Genomic DNA, 26753 nt, shown 5'->3' with positions numbered 1-26753 from the left:
TATGGGCAGAGAGATAAACTGATTGTGAAATGCGTTGGCGAGGACAACTACAACCACAAACCTGTTCATCATATCCAGGAACTCGGTGAAAACTTAAGGGATGCTGCACTGGCGTCAAAATCGTAGCATATCATGCAACAGTATAACGTTGCCTTAGGAATGAGATTTTCATATATTGTTTGATTAACGTTTTTTTTGTTTTGTTTTTTTGTAAAGTAACTTATTTTGTTTGCCATTTGTATGATCGTATGTGTGATTTCTGAATTTAATAATCAGTGAATTTTCCAGCCTCTTTAAAAAAGTATCTTATTTTCAATTAATTTTAGGTTCCTAGTAAAAAAAACAGTATAAGGACTATGGTTTTATTATGTTCGGAAAACTGGTTAAAATACTAATTTTCAATTTGGTGATCTGACACACTTTGAAAATGCTAGAATATCTCTAAAACTAAGCCAGATTTCATATTATTGATATTTTTTTTAATTGCCTATTAAATTTTGACCCAGAAAAATGGTATGACAAGGCATATAACTTTACTTTGAAAAATGACCTAAATTGGCCTCTATGAGAAAAACTTCTTAATATCATGGAGACTTGAATAGTCTTTTATTTGCTCATAGATTGAAAATATGCAAAAGGGAGGTTAAAAGTTCTTCACTAAACAGAAAATGGAATTTTGAAAAATTAATAAATACTTACAGGATTCAGTAGAAAGCAATTTTTTATATTTATTTCCTCATCATCTTGTCGTTTTCTTTTTTTAGCCTGACGAACATAGAAAGGGGAAAAAAGATAGTTTTAGATTTTTAATAGATTTTGTACAAATTTTGAATAGATATTGTACAAATTTTTAATAGATTTTGTACAAATTTTGAATAGATTTTGTACAAATTTTTAATAGATATTGTACAAATTTTGAATAGATATTGTCTTTAAAACATCCGATACCTACTTTTATCTTTCTAAAAAAATAAACAAAAAAAAACTTGGAGAAAGAAAACCTTTTAAACAAAACTGTATTTTTTAAGTCATGCTTTTATGTACTGAAAACTCTTCATTTTAAAAGGTAATTAATTTTTCTATGTACTTGTCCAGTAATGGCAGATTGAAATATCATAGAAATAGAATGAATATTTGATTAAAAATTGGTGCACGGAAGTTCCCAGGTTCATTCCAGCTTGGATCAGGTGATGGCCTCTAACGCAATTAAGAAAAGAGGCTATAAACTTTTAATTATCAATCTTTAAACTTCTGCTGATCTTTTAACTTGGTTTCAAAACGAATTTTTTTTTCATTAAATTGTTATAATTTAAACAAGTTTTATTTGCATTAAATACGGTTTAAGATTTTAAAATTTTTCTTTTAATCTAATATTTTGATTCAAAAGTTACTTTTCATCAGCTTGAATTTTGCTTATATATAATATAATTTAATACTCTTACATTATTATAAGTAGATATTATTATGTCTTATAATCTAATGTTTTAATTCTAGATTATTAATGCATATTTAAAAAATAAGTAGTAAGATGTGTATGCCTTTTTCTTGGTTAGAATTTAACAATAAAAATAAATAACAAAAAACTTGTACATAACATACCAGGCATTTGTATCCATTGTCAAGTAACGGCATATTCAAATTTGATAGGAATGAAAAAAATATTAGATCTGAAACTACGAGAAAATTCTTTAAAACTGAAATTTTCTTTGTATCTGATATTCTCTCGAAACAATCTTTGAACTTCTGTTTTTTACTCAGGTTTCTCAAAAATGAATTTATTTATTTGAAAATATTAGTATTTAAACTAAATTGCTTTTCATGTTATGATTCTTCTATGGGGTAAAACATGAAAGCCTCTCTATAGCTTGATTGCTAAAAAATAGCGAAATGTTTCGGCTTCAAATGTATCTAATGCGTATTCCATTTTATTCAAATTCAACCAACGTTTCTATAAAAAGAACACAAACCCTAACGTAAATTTTGCATGACCAACGTACCGTTCCGACACTTGAAAAGACTACATTGAAAACACCAAACGAACTTCTACTTGCTGATTTTATGCTTCAACAACAAAATGGCAAAAAAAGGGCATACTGAAGGTGAAGTTTACCTTCAAAATATATTTATGAATTCCAATATAAAAATTCAAACAAAATAAATATCTGTCTATTTTGTAATAATACGTTGTTTTGGCTTCAAACATATCTAATGCGTATTTCATTTTATTCAAATTCAACCAACGCTTCTATAAAAGGAACACACACCCTAATGTAAATTTTGTGTGGCCAACGTACTGTTCCGATACTTGAAAAGACTACCGTGAAAACACCAAACGGATTTCTACTTGCTGATTTTATGCTCCAACAACATGGCCAAAAAAAAAAAAAAGACATACTGAAGATGAAGTTTACCTTCGAAATTTTGGAAATAGGGTATGATTATTAATTTCTCCAATATCAAATAATCCTTATACACTTTGGAATAGACTTTACGTATGAAAACCAAAGAAGAGAAATATAACACATGAGAAATATTTGGAATCAAGTCTTCCCTTGCTGTTATTTCAGATCATTTGAAACCATAGTGGCAAGTTTTAGTCTCCCCTCCATCAAGGTCAGAGGTTTTGAAAAAATATCAGATATTTTATAATTCATGTGCAAAACTATGAAAATAAATATCTATGATTGAAACATTTTATGGCTGTAAAAATGTGCTAAAAATTGGCTCTTGATGATGGATGACTCCCTTAATGTGCGACCTTAAAGGCTAATGCCACATAACCCACTACACAATTCAGGCCATTACCTTTCCGACGGCCTCCATTTGTTAAATTCTGATCAATAGTCACTGAGATTTAGAACTTATAAAAATGCCAAAAAAAAGGTGGTATATTTATGGATATATCTATACTAATAGCCAAATTGTATATTGAAATGCTCATATCTTTGGTCCAATGGAACGAAACTACATGAAAATTTGCAGCCTTTTGAAGATTATAATACTATTCTATGATTAAAATTTTATGACAATTGTAAAAACGAACCTATATGTTCAAACCAATAAAATATGCCCAAATTTGCCTGCATTTGTATATATAATGTCCTGCAGGCCAACTTCAGTTTAGCTGCTTTGGTTGACTACTCTGCCAGGCCACTAATATATAATAATAATTATAATTATTAATTATAATAATATATATGTATATGTGTGTTGTTAAAAATATAAATTTTACATTCCTTTTCATTCTGAGATTTGTATTTCAAATGATATATTAGGACAATGAAAAATAAATTTTTAATAAATATACATTGAATTTTGAAAAATGTATAATTACTTACAGGATTTACTTTGGGGCAACTTATTTCATTTTTGAAAACATCCCCTCCGTATCTTTTTCGTTTTTTGCCCTGATGAATGAAGAAATAATTTTGTTTAGATTTTTAGTAGTTATTATATTTATTGGCCCTTATTTTTTTGTATTTTTCTCAAGAAAATCTGAGAGAGAATCTTATATTGAAAATTCGATTATGTCTTTTAAGCTAATATTTTTATTCAAAAGTTACTTTTTATTACCTTGAACTTTGATTAACTTTCATTTGTTAAAGAACTTAATATTCTTACATTATCCTTAGTAGATATTATCTCTCTCTCTCTCTCTCTCTCTCTCTCTCTCTCTATATATATATATATATATATATATATATATATATATATATATATATATATATATATATATATCTTCTATATATATAAAAGGCAAAAATCGGTGTGTATGTATGTATGTATGTATGTTTGTTTGTAACGCTAAAACTTTTGAAAGACGGAACCAAACTTGACAAATTTGGTATCATATCGAAGCCCCATCACCCGGATGACAAATATCGAAATTTCACGTCAAACGGACTACTAGAAGTTGGTCAACTGATCAGTTATCTTCGAGGGGGGCCCCCAAAAAACCTGTCATTAACGCTAAAACTTGAGATGAAAGATTCCTCTCCCCTAAGAATAAAACATATGTTCAATATCTGCTTTTGTTTTTTCATTGTTTATACGGTCCCGAGCAACGCCGGGTAGCCCTGCTAGTATATATATAAAAGCGAAAATGTGTATGTTTGTGTGTATGTACGTATGTTTGTGTGTCTGCTAAAAACTTTCGACAGACACAACGAAAATTCACAAACTTGGTCTCATATAGAAGCCCCACCTTCCGGACGACAAATATCGAAAAATTGATCCAAAGTGACCATCAGAAGTGCGTCAACTGATCGATTTTCTGCAGGGGGGGGGGCAAAAAAGAGACATTTTAATGTTAAACATTACATATTTTTAAATCGATTTATAACTGCCCCAAAAAATACGGCCGCCAACTCTTCTACATAAAGTATACACGCGGCCGTTTATTTTGGGTCAACTTGTATTTAAAACCCGCTGAGTCATGTCACGTGATCTTGACGTCAGCAACCTCTAATGGCGGTCTGAATTTACAATTTAAAAATGTTGTTATCGGTAAAAAAAAATTAATTAAAGCTAAACTATGAACTTCTACACTATGGCAACGTTACCTAAGTTATTACCACATTCAAAATAGGTAGATACGATAGTTAAACGAAAAATAAAGCCAAGCTAAACATGTGAAGTAAAAAAAAAAAAAAATACGCTTACAAAAAATATTAACGATCGAAGTTTTTTTTTTTTAATAAAAACAGCCAGACGCCATTTTCCAGTCTTTAGAGTAAGGCAGACGAAGTGTGAGAGAGAGAGAGAGAGAGAGAGAGAGAGAGAGAGAGAGAGAGAGAGAGAGAGAGAGAGAGAGAGAGAGAGAGAGAGAGAGTGAGAGTGAGAGTGAGAGTGAGAGAGAGACGCAAACAGACAGGGGGGGAGGGTCAACAACGCATGCGTCAGATGACGTCATGACGTCGTGACCTGATTTACTTTAAATAGTTGATAAACCGAACAAACATTATATACGCCGCTTTAGCGCAGGTAGTTAAGACCTCGGTTCATTATCTAAACGTTTTGGGTTCGAAACGTGGTGTGAGATGTCATTTTTTTTTTCGATTTTTTAAATTTAAATATTGAACCCTGTATTATTTCAGCCATTTTTCACGTAACGTTCGTTCGTTTTTCTGTTTTAATCGTTCGTTTGCCTTACGTTATTTTTTTTTGTTTTACTCCCCCCGCTTCATTTAAACGTTGTTTTCTTTTCTTACTTCGCTTATAACAATGCTTACATAGTCATCTTCGTCGTCGTAACGCTCGACGACTTTCAAACATCTTTCACTTCTAGTTGGCCGATTTTATTTTCAAACTTCGCCTCAGGGGTTCGGCTTCGATCCTACCCCCCCCCGGTTTCTTTTAACATCACACACCCCTACAAACACCCGGGCAACGCCGGGTACCACTCGCTAGTTAGAAATAAAACTACAGGTTTTATTTGCATTCAAGAGAATTTATTTTAAATTATGTATTATAATCTAATAGTTTTATCCTAACCTATTGATATATATTAAAGAATAAAAGCAGTAAGGTATTAATATATATTAAAATATAAAAGCAGTAAGGTATTTATATATATTAAAAATATATATATTAAATATATATTAAACATATATATTAAATATATATTAAAAAATAAATGCAGTATGATGTGTATACTTTTTTTAGAAGTTTATCAAAACCTGCATACTATGCAGACAGAAATTGTTGGCGTGCACTAATCTTTTTAAAAATGCGTTATTTAATAAGACTCAAAGTTAGAGATATAATTTAATGTCTATATTTATCTGGATTATTAAATTTTATGGATAAAAGCTTAAGAACAGACTATGTATGAAAAGGGTGATGATATGATCAAAGTACTTACACGACTTTCCTCACTCACGTCATGGAGTTTATCGATGCTTTTTGCTGGCTCCTAAGAAACGTGGAAAAGAAGGTAAAAACTTTTCGTTACCAATATTTAAAGTTCCGCTGTTTATTTTAACTTGGTTTTGCAAAAAGAATTTTATTTTTAGTAGAAAATATTAGTATTTGAACTGAACTCCATGTCATGTTACAATTCCCTACCAGGAATAAATGCAGAACCCTCTGTATAGCTTAATTGTATCACAATATTTTTATTATATATATATATATATATATATATATATATATATATATATATATATATATATATATATATATTTCTAACATATATATATATATATTTCTAACATATATAACGTATATATATATATATTTCTAACAAGAAAGCAAAAGGAAAACTACAATGCAAACTTCATCAGATGAAGAATAAGTGGTGGACTAATTTGTCCACTGAAATACAAAAGGATTTTGATCGCAAAGATGCAAAAGCTTTCTATAGCAAAATCAGACAAACCTATGGACCACAATCTTCATCTATAGTTCCTTTAAAACCTAAAGATTGCTCTGTTCTGATAAAAGATACAGACTGTATCATGGCACGATCGGGGGAGAATTTAAATGATCTGTTCGATAATCCATCTGTTATAGATGAAGTAGTGATTTCTAGTTTTCCTCAATATAAAATTATTGATGAAATGATGGTGAACCCCACCCATGTGAGATTAAATGCACTATCAAGGAAATTAATACTGAAAAAGCACCAGGTTAAGATGGGATACGAGTAGAGTTGTTGATCTTTCATGGTGAAAATATTTCTGGAGCGGTGCATGGTCTCATTTTTAGCGTATGGCACGACAGTCGTGTCGCTACTAATTGGGTGGATGCAATATTGTTGCCAATTTACAAAGGAAAGGGACAGAATGCTGATTGTGGTGACTATAATTTGATCACACTTCTCAAAGCTGTGGGTAAGTTGCTGGCAATGATTCCGTTGAACCGACTGCTTATGTATATTTGTCCTTGCATCATTCCTGAAAGCCAGTCAGGGTTCAGAAATGGCTGTGGGACAGTTGATATGCTTTTTTTGGGGGGACTGGACACTTACTGAGAATGAGAGATAATAGGATACCGAAACAACTGTAGGAAAGATACCAAAGCATAAAACTTTGAAAAGATTTAAGGGTGTATTGAGGGAAAACATCAAGTTGCTAAGGATTGTTGAAAACGACTGCGAAGTTCAAACTGCAGATCGAAATAAGTGGAGAAAAATAATCACAGAAAAATGCAGAAAATTTTAGGAAAAGAATTTTAATCATGCCGTATTGAAGCATGCCCTTAGAAAGCAGGATGAATCTGCAATTCCTGCCTGAATGCAACAAGAACTGAAATACACAGCTAGTGGTAGATATATTCTGTCTAAAACTGGTTTAGTAAACCATGTGAGGTCACATAATGTCAGGCATGACTAACAATTGTATGAGGCTGTGCTGCTTCCCAGACCACACAAGTATTGCTGTAATATCTCTGGTTTCGTCTCCGATTAAGCAAGCGTTTTGACAAGATTCTCAAAGGTGTAGTATGAAAGCCCACCACAAACAACACCAAATACTAGCAAGTTCCCCTGTCATCTGTGAACAATTTTGTAGCTGGTGTGAAGAGACATCTACGTGTGCATGGATGCTCTACATCAATCTTAAGAGATGGCAAGCTTCTGTGCTTCTGTGAAGAAGTAGCAAAAACACACACACACACACACACACACACACATGTATATATATATATATATATATATATATATATAGATATATAGATATATATATATATAGATATATAGATATATATATTTAGGGTTAGATGTGAATAAATTAATAGTTACAAATAATACTTCCCAAAATGTTGGGTGACTAGTATATAAACAAAGGGCAGATAAGTTTTCTCTTAAAAAGCACTTGGTGAGTGAAAAGAAAGAAGAAAAATATACCACAGAATCACGTATAAAAAAATGAATAAATCAACAATTATATATATATATATATATATATATATATATATATATATATATATATATATATATATATATATATATATATATATATATATATAAGCAAAAGGCTGCTAAAAATTCCTTGATATAACAGAAAATGGAATTTAGCAAAATGTGTAATTACTTACAGGATTTACTTCGGTGCAACATATTTTTTTTTTTAAAACATTCTGTCCGTGTCTTTTTCGCTTTTTGCCCTGATGAATGAAGAAATGAGTTTGTTTAGATTTTTAGTAGTGATTATATTTATTGGCCCTTATTTTTTTGTATTTTTCTCAAGAAAAACTGGGATAGAATCTAATATTGAAAATTTGATTGATTATGTCTTTTAAGCTCATATTTTTATTCAAAAGTTACTTTTTATTACCTTGAATTTTGGTTAGTTTTCATTTATTAAAGAACTTAATATTCTTACATTATCCTTAGTAGATATTATTAGAAATAAAACTGCAGGTTTTATTTGCATTCAAGAGAATTTATTTTAAATTATATATTATAATCTAATATTTTTATCCTAACCTATTGATATATATTAAAGAATAAAAGCAGTAAGGTATTAATATATATTAAAATATAAAAGCAGTAAGGTATTTATATATATTAAAAATATATATATTAAATATATATTAAACATATATATTAAATATATATTCAAAAATGAATACAGTATGATGTGTATACTTTTTTTAGAAGTTTATCAAAACCTGCATACTATGCAGACAGAAATTGTTGGCGTGCACTAATCTTTTTAAAAATGCGTTATTTAATAAAACTCAAAGTTAGAGATATAATTTAATGCCTATATTTATCTGGATTATTAAATTTTATGGATAAAAGTTTAAGAACAGACTATGTATGAAAAGGGTGATGATATGATCAAAGTACTTACACGACTTTCCTCACTTACGTCATGGAGTTTATCGATGCTTTTTGCTGGCTCCTAAGAAACGTGGAAAAGAAGGTAAAAACTTTTCGTTACCAATATTTAAAGTTCTGCTGTTATTTTAACTTGGTTTTGCAAAAAGAATTTTATTTTTAGTAGAAAATATTAGTATTTGAACTGAACTCCATGTCATGTTACAATTCCCTACCAGGAATAAATGCAGAACCCTCTGTATAGCTTAATTGTATCACAATATTTTTATTATATATATATATATATATATATATATATATATATATATATATATATATATGTATACATATATATATTGTTGTTATCTCCAATCTCGGTAAAAAAAAGTAGACATCTTACTTCATTTACTCTCCAACAGTAAAAGTGGAGGACGCTAACAAGAAAGCAAAAGGAAAACTACAATGCAAACTTCATCAGATGAAGAATAAGTTGTGGACTAATTTGTCCACTGAAATACAAAAGGATTTTGATCGCAAAGATGCAAAAGCTTTCTATAGCAAAATCAGACAAACCTATGGACCACAATCTTCATCTATAGTTACTTTAAAACCTAAAGATTGCTCTGTTCTGATAAAAGATACAGACTGTATCATGGCACGATCGGGGGAGCATTTAAATGATCTGTTCGATAATCCACCTGTTATAGATGAAGTAGTGATTTCTAGTTTTCCTCAATATAAAATTATTGATGAAATGATGGTGAACCCCACCCATGTGAGATTAAATGCACTATCAAGGAAATTAATACTGAAAAAGCACCAGGTTAAGATGGGATACGAGTAGAGTTGTTGATCTTTCATGGTGAAAATATTTCTGGAGCGTTGCATGGTCTCATTCTTAACATATGGCACGACAGTCGTGTCGCTACTAATTAGGTGGATGCAATATTGTTGCCAATTTACAAAGGAAAGGGACAGAATGCTGATTGTGGTGACTATAATTTGATCACACTTCTCAAAGCTGTGGGTAAGTTGCTGGCAATGATTCCGTTGAACCGACTGCTTATGTATATTTGTCCTTGCATCATTCCTGAAAGCCAGTCAGGGTTCAGAAATGGCTGTGGGACAGTTGATATGATTTTTTTGGGGGACTGGACACTTACTGAGAATGAGAGATAATAGGATACCGAAACAACTGTAGGAAAGATACCGACGCATAAACCTTTGAAAAGATTTAAGGGTGTATTGAGGGAAAACATCAAGTTGTTAAGGATTGTTGAAAACGACTGCGAAGTTCAAACTGCAGATCGAAATAAGTGGAGAAAAATAATCACAGAAAAATGCAGAAAATTTTAGGAAAAGCATTTTAATCATGCCGTATTGAAGCATGCCCTTAGAAAGCAGGATGAATCTGCAATTCCTGCCTGAATGCAACAAGAACTGAAATACACAGCTAGTGGTAGATATCTTCTGTCTAAAACCGGTTTAGTAAACCATGTAAGGTCACATAATGTCAGGCATGACAAACAATTGTATGAGGCTGTGCTGCTTCCTAGACCACACAAGTATTGCAGTAATATCTCTGGTTTCGTCTCCGATTAAGCAAGCGTTTTGACAAGATTCTCAAAGGTGTAGTATGAAAGCCCACCACAAACAACACCAAATACTAGCAAGTTCTCCTATCATCTGTGAACAATTTTGTAGCTGGTGTGAAGAGACATCTACGTATGCATGGATGCTCTACATCTATCTAAAGTGATGGCAAGCTTCTGTGAAGAAGTAGCACACACACACACACACACACACACACACACACACACACACACACACACATATATATATATATATATATATATATATATATATATATATATATAGGGTTAAATGTGAATAAATTAATAGTTACAAATAATACTTTCCAAAATGTGGGATGACTAGAATATAACCAAAGGGCTGATAATTTTCTCTTAAAAAGCACTTGGTGAGTGAAAAGAAAGAAGAAAAATATACCACTGAATCACGTATAAAAAATGAATAAATCAACAATCATATATATATATATATATATATATATATATATATATATATATATATATATAAGCAAAAGGCTGCTAAAAATTCCTTGATATAACAGAAAATGGAATTAAGCAAAATGTATAATTACTTACAGGATTTACTTCGGTGCAACATATCTTATTTTTGTAAACATTCCGTCTGTGTCTTTTTCGCTTTTTGCCCTGATGAATGAAGAAATGAGTTTGTTTAGATTTTTAGTAGTGATTATATTTATTGGCCCTTATTTTTTTTGTATTTTTCTCAAGAAAAACTGGGATAAAATCTAATATTGAAAATTTGATTGATTATGTCTTTTAAGCTCATATTTTTATCCAAAAGTTACTTTTTATTACCTTGAATTTTGGTTAGTTTTCATTTATTAAAGAACTTAATATTCTTACATTATCCTTAGTAGATATTATTAGAAATAAAACTACAGGTTTTATTTGCATTCAAGAGAATTTACTTTTAAATTATGTCTTATAATCATATTTTTTTTCTAACCTCTTGATATATATTAAAGAATAAAAGCAGTAAGGTATTAATATATATTAAAATATAAAAGCAGTAAGGTATTCATATATATTAAAAATATATATATTAAATATATATTAAAAATATATATTAAATATATATTAAAAAATAAATACAGTATGATGTGTACACTTTTTTTAGAAGTTTATCAAAACCTGCATACTATGCAGACAGAAATTGTTGGCGTGCACTAATCTTTTTAAAAATGCGTTATTTAATAAGACTCAAAGTTAGAGATATAATTTAATGTCTATATTTATCTGGATTATTAAATTTTATGGATAAAAGCTTAAGAACAGACTATGTATGAAAAGGGTGATGATATGATCAAAGTACTTACACAACTTTCCTCACTTACGTCATGGAGTTTATCGATGCTTTTTGCTGGCTCCTAAGAAACGTGGAAAAGAGGGTAAAAACTTTTCGTTACCAATATTTAAAGTTCTGCTGTTTATTTTAACTTGGTTTCGCAAAAAGAATGTTATTTTTAGTAGAAAATATTAGTATTTGAACTGAACTCCATGTCATGTTACAATTCCCTACCAGGAATAAATGCAGAACCCTCTGTATAGCTTAATTGTACCACAATATTTTTTAATATATGGTATATGGTATATGCTATATGCTATATATATATATATATATATATATATATATATATATATATATATATATATATATATATATATATATTGTTGTTATCTCCAATCTCATTAAAGAGGAGAAGAGATCTTATGACAAACTTCTTATTTCATCTACTCTCCGATAGAAAAGTGGAGGACGCTAACAATTGAAAAATGTATAATTAATTTCAGGATTTACTTTGGTGCAACATTTTTATTTTTGAAAACATCTCCTCCATGTCTTTTTCGTTTTTTGCCCAGATGAATGAAGAAATGCGTTTATTTTAGATTTTTAGTAGATATTACCTTTGCTGACCCAGATAAGTTCACTCTTACAAAAGCACTTGGTGAGTGAAAAGAATGAAGAAAAAGATACTACAGAATAAATCAACAATATATATATATATATATATATATATATATATATATATATATATATATATATATATATATATATATAATATAAAGCTCTGTGTGTGTGTGTGTGTGTGTGTGTGTGTGTGTGTGTGTGTGTGTGTGTGTGTGTGTTGTCACGAATAGGCTCCTATATGGTTGACTATTTTAAAAAACGTATTATATATAATGATAGAAGATGTATCGAGACACAGAAATGGATATGTTTGATCTGGCATTAAAATTGTGGGGTCTGCGTTCGCACCTGGTCCACAAAGTATGGAAATAAAAAAAATTTAAATGAAAAAAAAAACGTTTACAAGTGTTTTTGATATAGATGTACATAAGAATACTTTGATAGGTATGTTTTAACTTAAATAGGGATGGAAAAATAAACTTGTTGGGTCTGCGTACTCGCCTGGCCTCCATAGAATGGAAATAGGCACACACTTTAATAAATACTTTTCATATCTATCTGCGTAAGTATACTTTGATAATTATGTTTCAGTTTGAAGAAATATGGTATAATAAAATTATGGGGTGTTCGTTCGCACCTGACCTTCAGAGAATGGAAATATGTCACAAAGTTTAACAAGGTTTTTTAATATAGATCCACAGAATTTTGTGATAAGTGTTTCAGTGTAAACAGGTATGGTATAATAAACTATGGGGTTTATCTATTCTATTTTTACTTTCTTCATATTTTGCTTTGGTTTTGATACCCCCAAATTCAACCAAAATTTACAACCCTTCCTTTTCATAACCTATCAGACTATCATAAATCAGAATCCATTTTCTGTAGGCTGTTTTTGAACTCAGTCAACGACGGGTACTTTTGCTAGTATATATATATATATATATATATATATATATATATATATATATATATATATATATATATATATATATATAAGCAAAAGGCTGCTTAAAAGTTCTTCATATAACAGAAAATTAAATTTAGAAAAATCTATAACTACTTACAAGATTCTCTCTGATGCAGAGTTTTTTATACTTGAATGATTCTCCATAATCTCCTGCTGCATGCCTTTTGCGTGTTTTTACCTGAATAACCTAGAAACGAGAAAAAACATTGTTTCATATTTTAAATAGATATTGTCTTTAAAATGATATCCGACCTCTATTTATTTTCTCAAGAAAAACTGGAAGAAAACCTTTGGAACAAAACTGTATTTCTGGAGTCATGCTTCTATGTACTGAAAACTATTCATTTTAAGTGTCAATTAATTTTTCTATGTACTTGTCCAGTCATTGCGGATTGAAATTTAATGGAAATTTTTTACCTTGAATTTTAGTTAGCTTACATTAATTATAGAACATATTGTGCTTACATTATTATAAGTAGATATTATCATTAATATTTATAAATTCGTATTCCTGTTTGTTTGTTTTTTTCACAATTTGATTAATAAATACAAAAAAGATCTGCTTCTTTACACTTTCATTTATTTCTGTATATAGTATGATTCTTGCAAAATATACAATTGAGGTCATCTCATTTGCATATTGCATTAAGGAAAATCAATTTTACTAAATAGCGGTTTGTTAGTTTATGTTTCTAGCGAAAGAATTGTTTTAAGTGTTCTATTTAAAATTGTTACTTAATAAACGTTAAATAACAATTTAATTGATAATATATTTAATTCAATTTATTTGGAATTATAAAGACGTAGAGTTATCTCCCCCTAGAAACTCTTCACCAAATAAAATAATTTTGGTGATTTCAATAAGTTTCTAGCTTGAAAAAATAATTCTGCGTAAACAGAAAAAAACTGCATACTATGTAGGCACATATTGTTGGTACTAATCTTTTTTAAAATACGTTATTTAATAAAACTTAAAGTTAGAGATATTATTTAATGTCTATATTTGTTTTTAATATTCTTGAAGCGGCTATAAACTTTGAACGCTTCGAATTCGAACTTTCAGCCACACTTTTAGAAAATAAAAAAAAACTGCCCTAAAAAAGGAACATTAACGCCCGCCTAATAAAAAGTAAATCGAAAATTTCGTTTATTATTAAAAAAGCAGGCGAATAAAGTGCCTTTACCCAAAAAAAAAAAAAAAAAACGAAATAAAAAAAGCGTATTATACACGCGTTTGGCTAATTTTTTTTCGATCGTTCGGGCAATCACTGCTATTTTTATTGAAACAAAACTTGTTTTCATTTATTTTAATTTTTATTTTGGAGAGGGGAGGTCAACGCACGGACAACAAAAAGTGCTGAATCCAAAGAATAGTGTTTTTCTTTTTGTGAAACATGGACACCTCTGTATAGCTTAATTGTTCTAAACTATTTCCATTTTCCATGTTTACATAACATAGTGGTGGTGGTGGTGATTGTTTTCTCTTACGGCATATCAACCCTTTTCTGGTTATTTAATGCGGAATCCAGTGATTATGAAGAGAAATTTTTTATAGAATATATTTGTTTTTTTTCAAGTCGGTTTCTATTTAACCCATAGTTGGGACACTAACAGGAACAACCACTCTGGGTCAGTGTGGACCTGGGAGCAATAGCAATTAAGGGGTGACTCCACACTCCTGAAAGCCCGCATGGTGGGGGTCTTACCATCGGATATATTTTAAAGTTATATCCAGGACTTACATGACTTGCCATATATATAAATAAATATATATAAATATATATATATATGTATATGTATAAATATATCTATAAATATATATATATATATATATATATATATATATATATATATATATGTATATGTATATCTATATATATCTATCTATCTATATATATATATATATATATATATATATATGTATATGTATAAATATATATATAAATATATCTATAAATATATATATATATGTATATGTATATCTATATCTATCTATCTATCTATATATATATATATATATATATATATATATATATATATAATAAATTTTCATACTGTCTGTCTGTCTGTGTATGTGTGTGTGTGTGTGTGTGTGTGTGTGTGTGTGTGTGTGTGTGTGTGTGTGTGTGTGTGTGTGTGTGTGTGACGCGGTTTATCTCAACCTAAAGGCAAACCACCGCGGCAAGTAAGGTACCAATGTGAAGCTTGTGACTCAGCGGATGTTTTAGTTGGTGCATGGAAATGCATAAAAAAAGTAAAAATGCAAAAAAATAACGATTTACTAAACAACATTTTATTTATTGGATATTTTTTCTGTACAAAGACTCAAGTTTGCCCAGTTGTGTTCTTGTATATATATATATATATATATATATATATATACTATCATGGGTGCCCGGTGTTGCCCGGGTATTTGGAGGTGTATGTTGAGCGAAAAAAAAGAAGCGGTCAATTTTTTAAACTTTGACCCCTAACCCTAACCCCTTATAATTCATTGCTTTGGGCTCAAATCCAGTTATTAAGTTAGATTCATGTCCACGGAACATATATCTAAAATTTCAAGTGTGTAGATCCAAAATTGTCGGAGGAGTTTGGTAGAGTTCTCAAAGGTCAAATCGTTTAACTTTGACCCATTAATCGCCAAATTTCTGGCCAAAAACCGATCACATCGAATTTTCCAAATCTCAGTACCCTGTATATCAAAGTATACTTACGCAGATAGATATGAGAAGTCTTTATTAAAGTCTGTGCCTATTTCCATTCTATGGCGGCCAGGCGCGAATGCAAACCCCACAATTTTAATGAACCACCGTTCTGCCAGATCAAACATACCCATTCCTGATACATCTTCTATCCCTATATGTAATCAATTTTTTAAAATAGTCAACCGTATAGAAGCCTATTCATGACCAGACACACATACACACACACACACACACACACACACACACACACACACACACACACACACACACACACACAGACGTTCAGCTTAATTTTATATATATATATATATATATATATATATATATATGGCAATTAAGCTACACAGAATATATATATATATATATATGTATATAAAGTGCCGTATCTAAGGGGCGAGATCCGTGTGATAGCACAAAACCAATGGTGACACAATGTAAGTGGGGTGACATTTTAACAGACGGACCAGTGTGTCGTTTACTCTAGCAACGCCACTTATTTGAACTAAACTCCATGTTATGTTACAATTATCTACTAGGAATAAATGCAGAAACCTTTGTATAGATTAATTGTCCCGTTATATTTTTAAGCAAAATCTAGACTTCAAGACAAGGTGTTGGTGGCAACAAAAAGTGTATTTCAATTTACGTTACAATTGTTTCCATGTCTAGTTCGACAATTTCAAGCATTATGTCGTTTGAAAAGTTTCAAAACCAGCATTTCTTCAGACTTTATGAATAAGCACAATTTTGGCAATGGAACATTTTTTGAAGAGAAGGAAGGAAGGGGAAATCCCTAGCTAGAAAAGCATGCGAGAAACATCTACCTTTGTTGTGGTTACGGAAAATCCCATTTAAATATTAGTATATTTCTCGCATGCTTTTCTAGCTAGGGATTTCCCCTTCCTTCCTTCCTTCTCTTCAAAAAATGCGCCATTGCCAAAAGTGTGCTTATTCATAAAGTCTGAAGAAATGCTGGTTTTTTAAACTCTATTCTCGACGACAAAAATAAAAATGAATATACATTGCAGTGAATCACACGGAATAATGAAAAAATATGGATAATAAACTAATAAAGATGTCTTTATAAAAAATAAAATTCAGTAAAGAAAAAGAAATTATTAATTTTTATTGATAAAGGTTAAGAACAAACGATGTATAAAGAAGGTGATAATATAATTAATTACTTACAGGACTGTTTTCCTTCTCCAAGGAGCATTCAAATCGGTACCCACTGGTCGATGGTTCCTAAAAAAGGTGGAAAAGAGGTAAAAAAAAATCTTTTCATTACTAACTGTTAAAGATTTTATGTTTTTTTTGCTTTTGTTATATATGTATATATATGTATACATATGTATATGTATATATATATACATATACATATACATATGTATATATGTATATATATATATATATATATATATATATATATATATATATATATATATATATATATATATAGACATATATATATACATATATATATATTGTTGCGGACCAGGATATAATAATTCCCTAACTCGCTACAAGAAAATAATGAAACGAATGGAATTGAAGGAAACAAAGACTAAATTGAAGGATAAGATAAACGTGTCGTTTATTTACTGTTGAAAGAATGAATGTTTTAGATATAACAGGTGCTCATGTCTGCGTGGGTGTAACCATCATTCGTTGCGGGACTGGTGTTGTAGAAAAAAAAGGAAATGTGTGGGTTTTTTGTGTTTTTTTTTTACATAGGCATCACCACATTATCAAGGCCAAGAGGCCACTCAAGGATAAGGGTTAAAGAGTGTACAGTATAAATTGGACAATATGGTAATCTTTAGTAATGAAAATTTGTTAAATTTGATAACTTATATGGAACGGCTCATCAAGAACTTATTTATGTCAGACTTGAACACAACCATATTGTAGTCAGCCGGAAAGCAGGAAAACGGAAGACAATTCCACGGGTGTGCAGTTCTAAGAAAAAAGCTTTGTTCATGGAATCTACGTTTAGGTTTAGGCACAGATAAAGAGTGGGGGGAATTATTGATAGTGTTTACAGCTAGACGAGTGTTTCTTGTTAAAGTTTGGCGAGAGGGGGGACCATAGATTGAAGCTCAGTCGAACACTTTCCATGAAAATAACGATACATCAGAGACAGACTCGCAACATCTCTTCTGTGAGATAGAGGTTGCAAGGAAGAGAAAAGGACATCTCCTACGAGGCTACGAAGTCTATTTTGAACTCTATCAAAGCAGGCCAAGTCCTTTCTAGCAGCTCCTGCCCAGATGTGGCAACAGTATTCCATCCTTGGACGTACCTGGCTCTTATATAAATAGAGAATTGCATCAGCAGTGAGATATCTACCGGATCGATAGAAAGATCCCACCATTTTTCCAGGCCTTGGCAACAGATTTGATGTACGTGTTCCATTTAAGATCAGGAGTAATGGTCAAGCCCAGAAGCTTGTCAAAACTTGAGCCCTCCTGAAGACGAGAGCCATTCATTTCAATTGATGCCAGATGGGGATCAGAATGTTGATGATGTAAAGAGAGAAGCTTGGTTTTAGATGCATTAAAAGTAACCAGCCACTCCTTTCCCCATTGTACTACGTGCTCAAGATCAGAGGAGAAAGAATTGGACAGAACTTAGTCGTTTACTGTCTTAGATGTGCTACCATAAATGGTAGTCGTCAGCATAAATGTCTACAAATGATGTAAGGATGTGATTTGGAAGATCATTAATGTAGATCAGGAAAAGAGTTGGGCCCAGGATGGACCCCTGAGGGACACCGGCATTAATACTGTGAGCTTCTGATTTTTGCCCCTCAACTAATACTCTTATGAACCTATCAGAAAGAAATGATTTAATAATTGAGAAGACATTTCCAGCTATACCATAGCTAGAGATCTTATGAAGTAAACCTTTATGCCATACCCTATCAAAGGTCTTAGATATGTCAAGAGCAATTGCCCTAGAAAGGTTGCCTCCGTCGAGAGATTTGCTAATCATATGAGAGATAACTGTAAGCACATCTGCTGTAGATCTAGCAGAACGGAAACCATGTTGAGTGTCACTAAGAAGGTTATTTTTGTTGAGATGGTTGATTACTTCTGTATTTAACACAGATTCCAGAAACTTACTCATGATGCACAGGAGACTTATTAGCCTGTACTGAGAGGTGGATGAGCGATCACCTGAATTCTTAAATACAGGGCATACTGATGAAATTTTCCAGGGAGATGGGAAACTATTCTCCTTAAGACAACGTTTAAACAGTTTTGTAAGTATGGGCGCTAGTTCAGGTTGAAGTTTTTTGAGTACTATAATTGGAATACCGTCAGGGCCAGTTGCTTTACTGGAATCAAGATTTTTGATTAGCTTAGCAACATCACGTACAGATATACGTATATCACATAGCGTATTTTCTGATACAGAAGGAAATATTGGGGGTTGGCGGCCTTGATCGCAAAGGGTAGAATTAGCTGCAAAGTTCTTGACAAATAGTTTGGCTTTGTCTGATGCTGACGAGATTACCTCAGGTCCATTGATAATAGATAGGATGGAGCACACGCTTCTGTTCAGGATTCTGTTTGCTATTTGCCAAAACTGGTGGGAACCAAGCCGCTGCTCAGCTACTTTGGACTTAACAGATTGAGCATACAACTCTCTTGCGTTCTTTATTACTTTCTTACAATGGTTGCTGGCAGTTCTGAAAGCGGCTTTAGTTTCCATACATCTATTATGTTGGAAACAGTGGAAAAAGTGATTTCTGTGCGCAATGACAGCAGCACATTCTGGAGAGAACCATGGCTGGCTGTTAGGTTTTTGCTGAAACTTTTTCGAGGGTATGAAACGGTCAATACCTACAATTAACCATTCCGTCAGGTCTAATACTATAGAGGACACATCCTTTTTAAACATGGAATGCAGAGGTAGATCAGTTATAAATGTACGGAAGCTATCCCAGTCAGCCTTAGTGTATCGATATACTGTACGATGGAGAGGTAAATCTGGGGACTTATTACATTTCATTTTTATCTTAATTGATACAACAGAGTGGTCGGAAGATCCAAGAGGTGACAGAACAGAAACTGAACATAGTTCAGGGCAAGTTGTGAGAAAAAGGTCTAGTAGGCTCGCATACTGGCCGTCATTGTCGGGCACACGAGTGGGTTCCTGAACAATCTGAGTGAGGTCATAGGCAATGGAGAAATCATGACAGAACCTCCCCTTATCATCGGTCTTGTTTGAATGGGTCAACCATTCCAGGTTGTGAACATTGAAGTCTCCACATACGTGAATGTTAGCTGAAGGATAAGCAGATAGGACTTGGTCAATTTTCTCAGATATGCTTTTAAAGATAGTAACTCCGCTGTTGTGGGGGCGATAGAGAGTAAATATAAATGCAGTAGTGTGAGCTAAAGCAACCCGGAAGCACATATAGGGTAAGTTAGGATCTTCCCTGGAGATGTCCCTACTACATGGAAAGCTATCTTTAATATATGCACATATTCCATGCCCATGGCGATCTTGGGGGTCAGATTTAGAAGTTAAGTTAGAGTATCCTTTAATTGCGAACTCTTCTAGGGAAATAGCCTATCCAATGCCAGTTTCACTTAAAAATAAAAGGTCTGGTTTAGTTTCCTGTAATTGGGTTTCAACCTCTGGAAGGTTAGAACGTAGATCCCTGATGTTGGAGAAGGAGACATGGTAGTAGGGGTCTACGTTGGAAGTTGGTTTTATCGTGTATTTTTTCTTGAAACTTGTCATGATGAAATTTTGGAATTTGTTGACTAGGTCGTCAGGTTTACTTAGAGCAGGACAGAGAGGGGAAACTAAGAGAGAAAAAGAAACGAAGAATTTTTTTTATTTGTAGCTAATGATAAGGTAAAGCCGTAACAATTACCCACTATCGAGAGGCCCCACCAGAAGTTACTGCATGGTCCAGAATCCATTCACCAAATAGCAATACAGCAGCCCCAGTACTTTGCACCTGCTGATAGGACAGCCCCCTTAGTGGTTAATCCAAGGTTCGGGTCCCTGACTATCAGGCGGATAACGTCAGCCCAGACAAAACGTTTACCTCCAGCACCCTTACTAGTGACATGGCTACAAGGATAGACATAGAAACAGAAAATTTCTGCCATCTCTGCCAACTGTTCGCGCAAAATACTGCCAACCTAGAAAACAGCTTTTTCTTCTCCCTTTGTCAGAAAATTCACTTATTAAAAATTGAAGACTGAGGGACAAATAAGAAGAAGCGAGAGTAACAAAAGCTGCCGATAACGCATCCACAATGCGTTTTCTACTCTCCATTAAAAAAAAAAAATTATTAAGTATTCTACTTATAAAAGTCCAACAGACGTGTTCAAGGGAAAGTATGGTAATAGATTCCCCTCTCACGAACTAAGAATGAATACAATTCGTAATCTATTTTTGCAATCAACTCGGTAGATAAATAAACATTTATGGACGAGAAAAAAAGCTAGCATTTAATAAAACAGAAATACAGAAATTAAATACTGAAATAAAATGGAGTTATTAATATTTGAATCTAAAATAAAAAGTATGATTAAAATTGAAATCACTTATCTCAAGTTCATCTCAAGTTCGGGTCACTATCGTTTGTTCGCGTGTGGGAAGAGAAGTGAGTAACGTAATAGAACGAGAAATAGCAGTCCATCGGGTAGACAAAGAAAAGGATAGAGGGTTGACGTCAGTTAGCAGTCAGCTACGGGAAGGTGTTCTCAGGGACCAGCAGTAGATAGAGGGAGAAAGAGTGAGAATGTGTACGTACGGTCTGTTAGCTTTTTGCCCCACATAGTAGCAAGTGGTGTGAGGCACGCGGTCGGTCCATAGACCGACCAGCTCGAAAGCTGGGCCGAAAAGGAAGAAGCCACTTATTGCTCTTTCTTTTATACTTGCTTCCAGTGGTCTTTTGTGCATGTGTGTATGTACTTTGAAAGGAAGTGATGTCGTCCATCTATGTGTGTACGTGTGCACGTGTGTGAGTACATGTGTGTACATTAGCGTGTGTGTATATACACGTGAATACGAGTGTATGTATGTGAACGTGAATATATGTATGTGTGGACGTGGGCGCATATGTTTGTGTGCGCGTATGTATATGACAAGTAATATAGCTTGAAATGTGAACGCGTGTTTTTGTGTGAGACTAGGAAAGGCTCGCGCAATATACATATACATATGTATATATACATATACATATATATACATATCATCATCATCATCATCATCATCGGCGGTCACTTGTGTCCGAGTAAGACTGTCCTCCGTTGTGGCTTCTGTGAGTCCTCAGGTGAGCATAGAGCCCAATCCTAGACCCAATTTTTCTTGTGCAATTTGGGCAGATAAAGGTAGTGGTGGTGGGGTGGGGTTGGGTGTGTCTGGTTGATAATCTGTCCTTTCTGTGCTTGCGTTTATCCTCAGCAGCTTGATTTACGTCACTACTATAAAGCGCAGCACCTTCGTGGACAGCATTCCTCCATGCCAACCTGCTCCCAGCAACGTCCTCCCCTGTCTCAAGGTCCATGTGAAACTGCTTTAGATTTACTTTTGTTGCGTTGTGTGCACTCAGTCTATATAACTGTGTGGACAAAATGATCGCCGGACAAGTTTACTGACGAGTGTATATTTTGAATGACAACTAAAGGACTCGACTGTTTACAAAAGAATTCGAGTTTATTTTCAACAATCTTTCTTTACACTTTGACTCCACTAGCGAGGAGAGAGGTGTTGTTAGAGATAGGTGGCGTGGCGGGGGTATTGACAGATGACAGACTTGTTTCTCTCCGCGTCGGCCGCTACTCTTTTTTAAAAACCAAAACATCTTTGTTTATATTGGTATCGGTCACGTTTCTCTAGCCCAGCTGCGAATGTCATCTGCATTCCGATCTGGTCATAAAATATTTGTTGATGTTATTATTTTCGATTGTAGGCCAATTTCCTTTTGTTTGTTTGGCCTTGAAACATCACCGCGTTCCAAATGTGTGTCACTAGCTCAAGTGACGCTCGTGCAACATTCCATGTTGTCATGGTTGAAACGTGACCCTCATATCATGTTCTTGGCTTGCTTCTCTGATTTCTTCACAGCCTGTCTCCTTATTATACAACACCCCTTCCATTCACCATTTTCAAAATTTGGACCTCAAAATTTTACCTTCCTCTCTCCTCCCCTTGGAGTTTAATTACATTAACAACACATAATTTCACAACAATTTACAGTTGTTTTTTTTTCTTTTCACACAAGTTCACATTAAATATAGTCCACAAAAGTCTTTTAACAATTGTCCTTTTTCAATACAAAACAAAACAAAACAAACAAAAAAAAAATCATAATGCATACATCTTTTCCTTTTTTTTTCAAAAGTTCATCACACAACATATTAACAAACAACGATCAAATTTGTCCATTTTTCTTCTTCACTTCTGATGCGTAGTCCATTGACCACCAGTGCTTACTGCACTGTAATTATTAAATTAGCATCAGTTGTTATGACACTCGATAGCTTCCCTGCGTGCTTCTGCCAAAGTTTTTTTTTTTTTTTTTTTTTCAAAAAAAACCTACTTTTCCCTTTCAACTTACTAATTAAAATGAGGAGCTGCTGCTATTTTCTCAAGTGTCACTCATTGTTCGACCCGCGGAGAAAAGGCTTTTATTAGCGGGGTTTGACTATCTTTCTCAACATGGTATTCACCCATCCCAAACATCCCCCTTTCTCCTTGCTCCCAGCAACTGGCCTAGCTTGTGCCCTATTTGCTACCGGGTCAAATATATGTCTCCTTGCACGACGCGGAATATTATCCGATCTGCAAAACGTTCCAAGTGTTCCAAGCATGCCGTCATGCTGTTCACATTTCCTGACGACATGCTTCGCGTCAATATACGGCGCTCCATCAACGGAACATTAGATTCCTCCTTGGAATCCTTTAGTTGATGTCGAGATTTCTGCACTGAGAAACCAGTCTCTTCTGGTTTGGTATCGCTCTCCGAATCCTATGATACCTCCGGAGCTGCCAATGCAGTTTTCCTTAACGGTCTCTCTGTAGTGGGGATCTCCCACTCCTCAATAGACGCTGCCCGTAAGTGCTCAGCATGCGCCTTTGTTACAGAGCCCGTTAATTGGTCTTTAATTCTATACGAGACAGGACCCGTTTTATCTATCACTACATAGTATGGTTTCCACCGCATATCTAATTTTCCTTTCCTCTGGTGGTTCTTGTAAAACACTAAATCACCCACCTCAAACTCGACAGTCTTTGTCCTTTTTTCCGAACTATCTATCATTCTTTTTCTAGCTCTCCTAATATTGTTCCTAACTAGTGTGAACGTCCGATGCATTTCTTGTAGAGCGATCTCGTGATGTTCATCACCATAGTATACTCTGCGGGGTCTCAATATATTGTCTAAAGGCAAAATCACATCTCTATTATAGAGCAAGTAATATGGTGAGAATTTTGTCGTTTCGCTCACATGGAACCTAACAGCCGCTAGCATCTGATTCATATATATGTCCCACGACTGTTCATTGTTCCCCATTTTCTTAGCTAATACGTCATGCATCGTTCTGTGAAAGCGTTCAACTTTTCCATTACTCTGAGGATGATAGAATGACGTGGTCACATGATGCACATTGAGGTCCTTCAATGCTTTTTCCATAATTTTATTAATATTTTCGGGCCCATTATCTGTTAAAAGCTGGAGTGGTGCCCCGAACCTGGGAAAAATCTCATCAATCAATAGATGCACCACAGTTTCTGCTTTCTTATTTGGAACTGCAAAAGCCTCCGGCCAACCACTGTACATGTCTATAAATGTCACTATATACTGGTTACCCGAAAGCGTCTTTGAGTAGGGCCCAGAAACATCTAACGCCAGTTTAGTGAAAGGAAAAGGAGGCAAATCGCACTCCTGCATTGGAGGTTGTTGTTTCCTCAAATTTCTGGTTTGGCACGGAATACATTTCCCTATGTATTTATTTATTTCCTTAAATAAACAAGGCCAGAAATATTTTTGTTTAATTGCGTGAAACGTCTTTTCCACGCCCATGTGACCATTATCATCGTGATATTGCACTAAAACCCTTTTCCTAAGATGCGACGGTACATATAACCTAATTAGTGGTTCGTCGTCGGGCTGCGACAAATAGTATACTACTTTGTCCATTACAATGTACTTTTTTCTTTCCATTTTGGACGCTTTACCATTTTTCATACGCATCTTTAAGTCCACGATCTCCTTATCCTCTTCTTGTTCCCTAATCATATCTATGCCCGCTAACGTAGGTCGTTCGTGCTCACCCGATGAGTCCTCAGCATTCTTATACGATGCATACTCATTCGGCTCAAAGAGATTAGAGTTTATTGCGCTCACTCGATAGTTTCTACTATCTATCTCTACAGGGGGATCATTTGTGTCCTGGCTTGGATTCACCGCACGTGACAAAAGATCAGCACAAACATTATCTTTCCCCTTCAGGTATCGTATGGTGCAATTATAACCAGCCATACTTAAAGCCCACGTCTGTATTTTCCTATTCTGTATCGGTGAGTTTAATAAATATTCTAAAGGTCTATGATCCGTATAGATGGTGAACGTCGCACTATGCAAATAATGATTTAATTTATCAAGGGCATAGTGTATCGCATATGCCTCTTTCTCTATCGTTGACCATTTTGTTTGCGTATCACTTAACTTATGGGATAACAAATAAATTGGTTTCTCTACCTCTTTACCTTCCCTTTTATCATAGACCATTTGTGACAAACATGCCCCAATCGAGTGATCGGAGGCATCCGTATACAGTCTGTAGTCCCTTTCTGGATCGGGATAGGCCAGTAGCACCATATCTACGAGCTTTGCTTTTAAGCTATCAAAGGCAGACTGACATGCGTCGTCCCATTGGAAACGTGCATGCTTTCTCGTCAACCGGACTAAAGGTTCGGCGATATCGGAAAAATTTTTTATGAACCTCCGATAATATGACGTTATACCAATGAAAGCTCTCACTTGCTTCACAGTGGTTGGAGTCGAAATCAATTTTATAGATTTGACTTTCTCCAGGTCTGGCTGTATACCCCTATCGCTAACTTTAAACCCCAGATACTGTATCTCTTGTTTAAAAAACTCACACTTTGTGGCTTTTAACCTGAGGTTATGTCTCCTAAGACTACCTAATACCCTATCTATATGTTTTAAATGGTCTTCCTTCGTATTGGAAAATATAAGTATATCGTCCAAATACGGCAGCGCAAACTCTTCTTGTCCTCTCAAAACTATGGACATTAACTCCTGGAAGACCCCGGGGGCGTTCGCCAGTCCGAACGGCATCACATTAAAGTGAAATAATCCCCGATGGCAGGTAAACGCTGTTTTCTCTTTATCGTTCTTATTCACTTTAACTTGCCAGTATCCTGACTTTAAATCTAATTTTGTGAAGTATTTTGCTGACCCGAGCGAGGTTAGAATATCATTAATTACTGGTAATGCTCGGGCATACTTCTTTGTGACTTTATTTAGTGCTCTAAAGTCCACACAAAATCTTTTACTACCATCCTTTTTCTCTACTAAAACTATTGGAAAACTCCACGGGCTATTTGATCTTTCGATTACTCCTGCCCGCATCATTTCCTCTAACGCTAACTCTACCTCTTTTCTTTGTTTTAGCGGTGTTCGATACGGGCATTTTCGTATGGGCTCATGCGTTCCTGTATCGATACGCATCTCCACCATATTGGTTCTGCCCAAATCTTTATCCTCCGTAACGAACAAATCTTTATTCCTCTCTAG

General features: G+C 33.6%; 1 protein-coding gene across 1 annotated transcript in view; it reads right to left on the bottom strand.

Annotated features, from left to right (window-relative positions):
• The window catches only part of LOC145263020 (uncharacterized), a 68201-nt gene that overhangs the window by 17215 nt on the left and 24233 nt on the right, over nucleotides 1-26753 (bottom strand). The window contains exons 6-14 of the mRNA XM_080119853.1: nucleotides 17147-17203; nucleotides 13351-13440; nucleotides 11694-11744; nucleotides 10933-11001; nucleotides 8799-8849; nucleotides 8038-8106; nucleotides 5864-5914; nucleotides 3339-3407; nucleotides 700-765 (exon numbers count right to left, since the gene is read on the bottom strand). Coding sequence (XP_079975979.1) covers nucleotides 700-765; nucleotides 3339-3407; nucleotides 5864-5914; nucleotides 8038-8106; nucleotides 8799-8849; nucleotides 10933-11001; nucleotides 11694-11744; nucleotides 13351-13440; nucleotides 17147-17203 — 573 coding nt within the window. The remainder of the gene's footprint in view (nucleotides 1-699; nucleotides 766-3338; nucleotides 3408-5863; nucleotides 5915-8037; nucleotides 8107-8798; nucleotides 8850-10932; nucleotides 11002-11693; nucleotides 11745-13350; nucleotides 13441-17146; nucleotides 17204-26753) is intronic.

Source organism: Euprymna scolopes, chromosome 38, assembly GCF_053919585.1.
Source record: "Euprymna scolopes isolate OS-2025 chromosome 38, ASM5391958v1, whole genome shotgun sequence".
Taxonomy (NCBI): domain Eukaryota; kingdom Metazoa; phylum Mollusca; class Cephalopoda; order Sepiida; family Sepiolidae; genus Euprymna; species Euprymna scolopes.
Note: the sequence above shows the minus strand (reverse complement) of the source record. Positions and strands in the feature narration are given on the sequence as shown.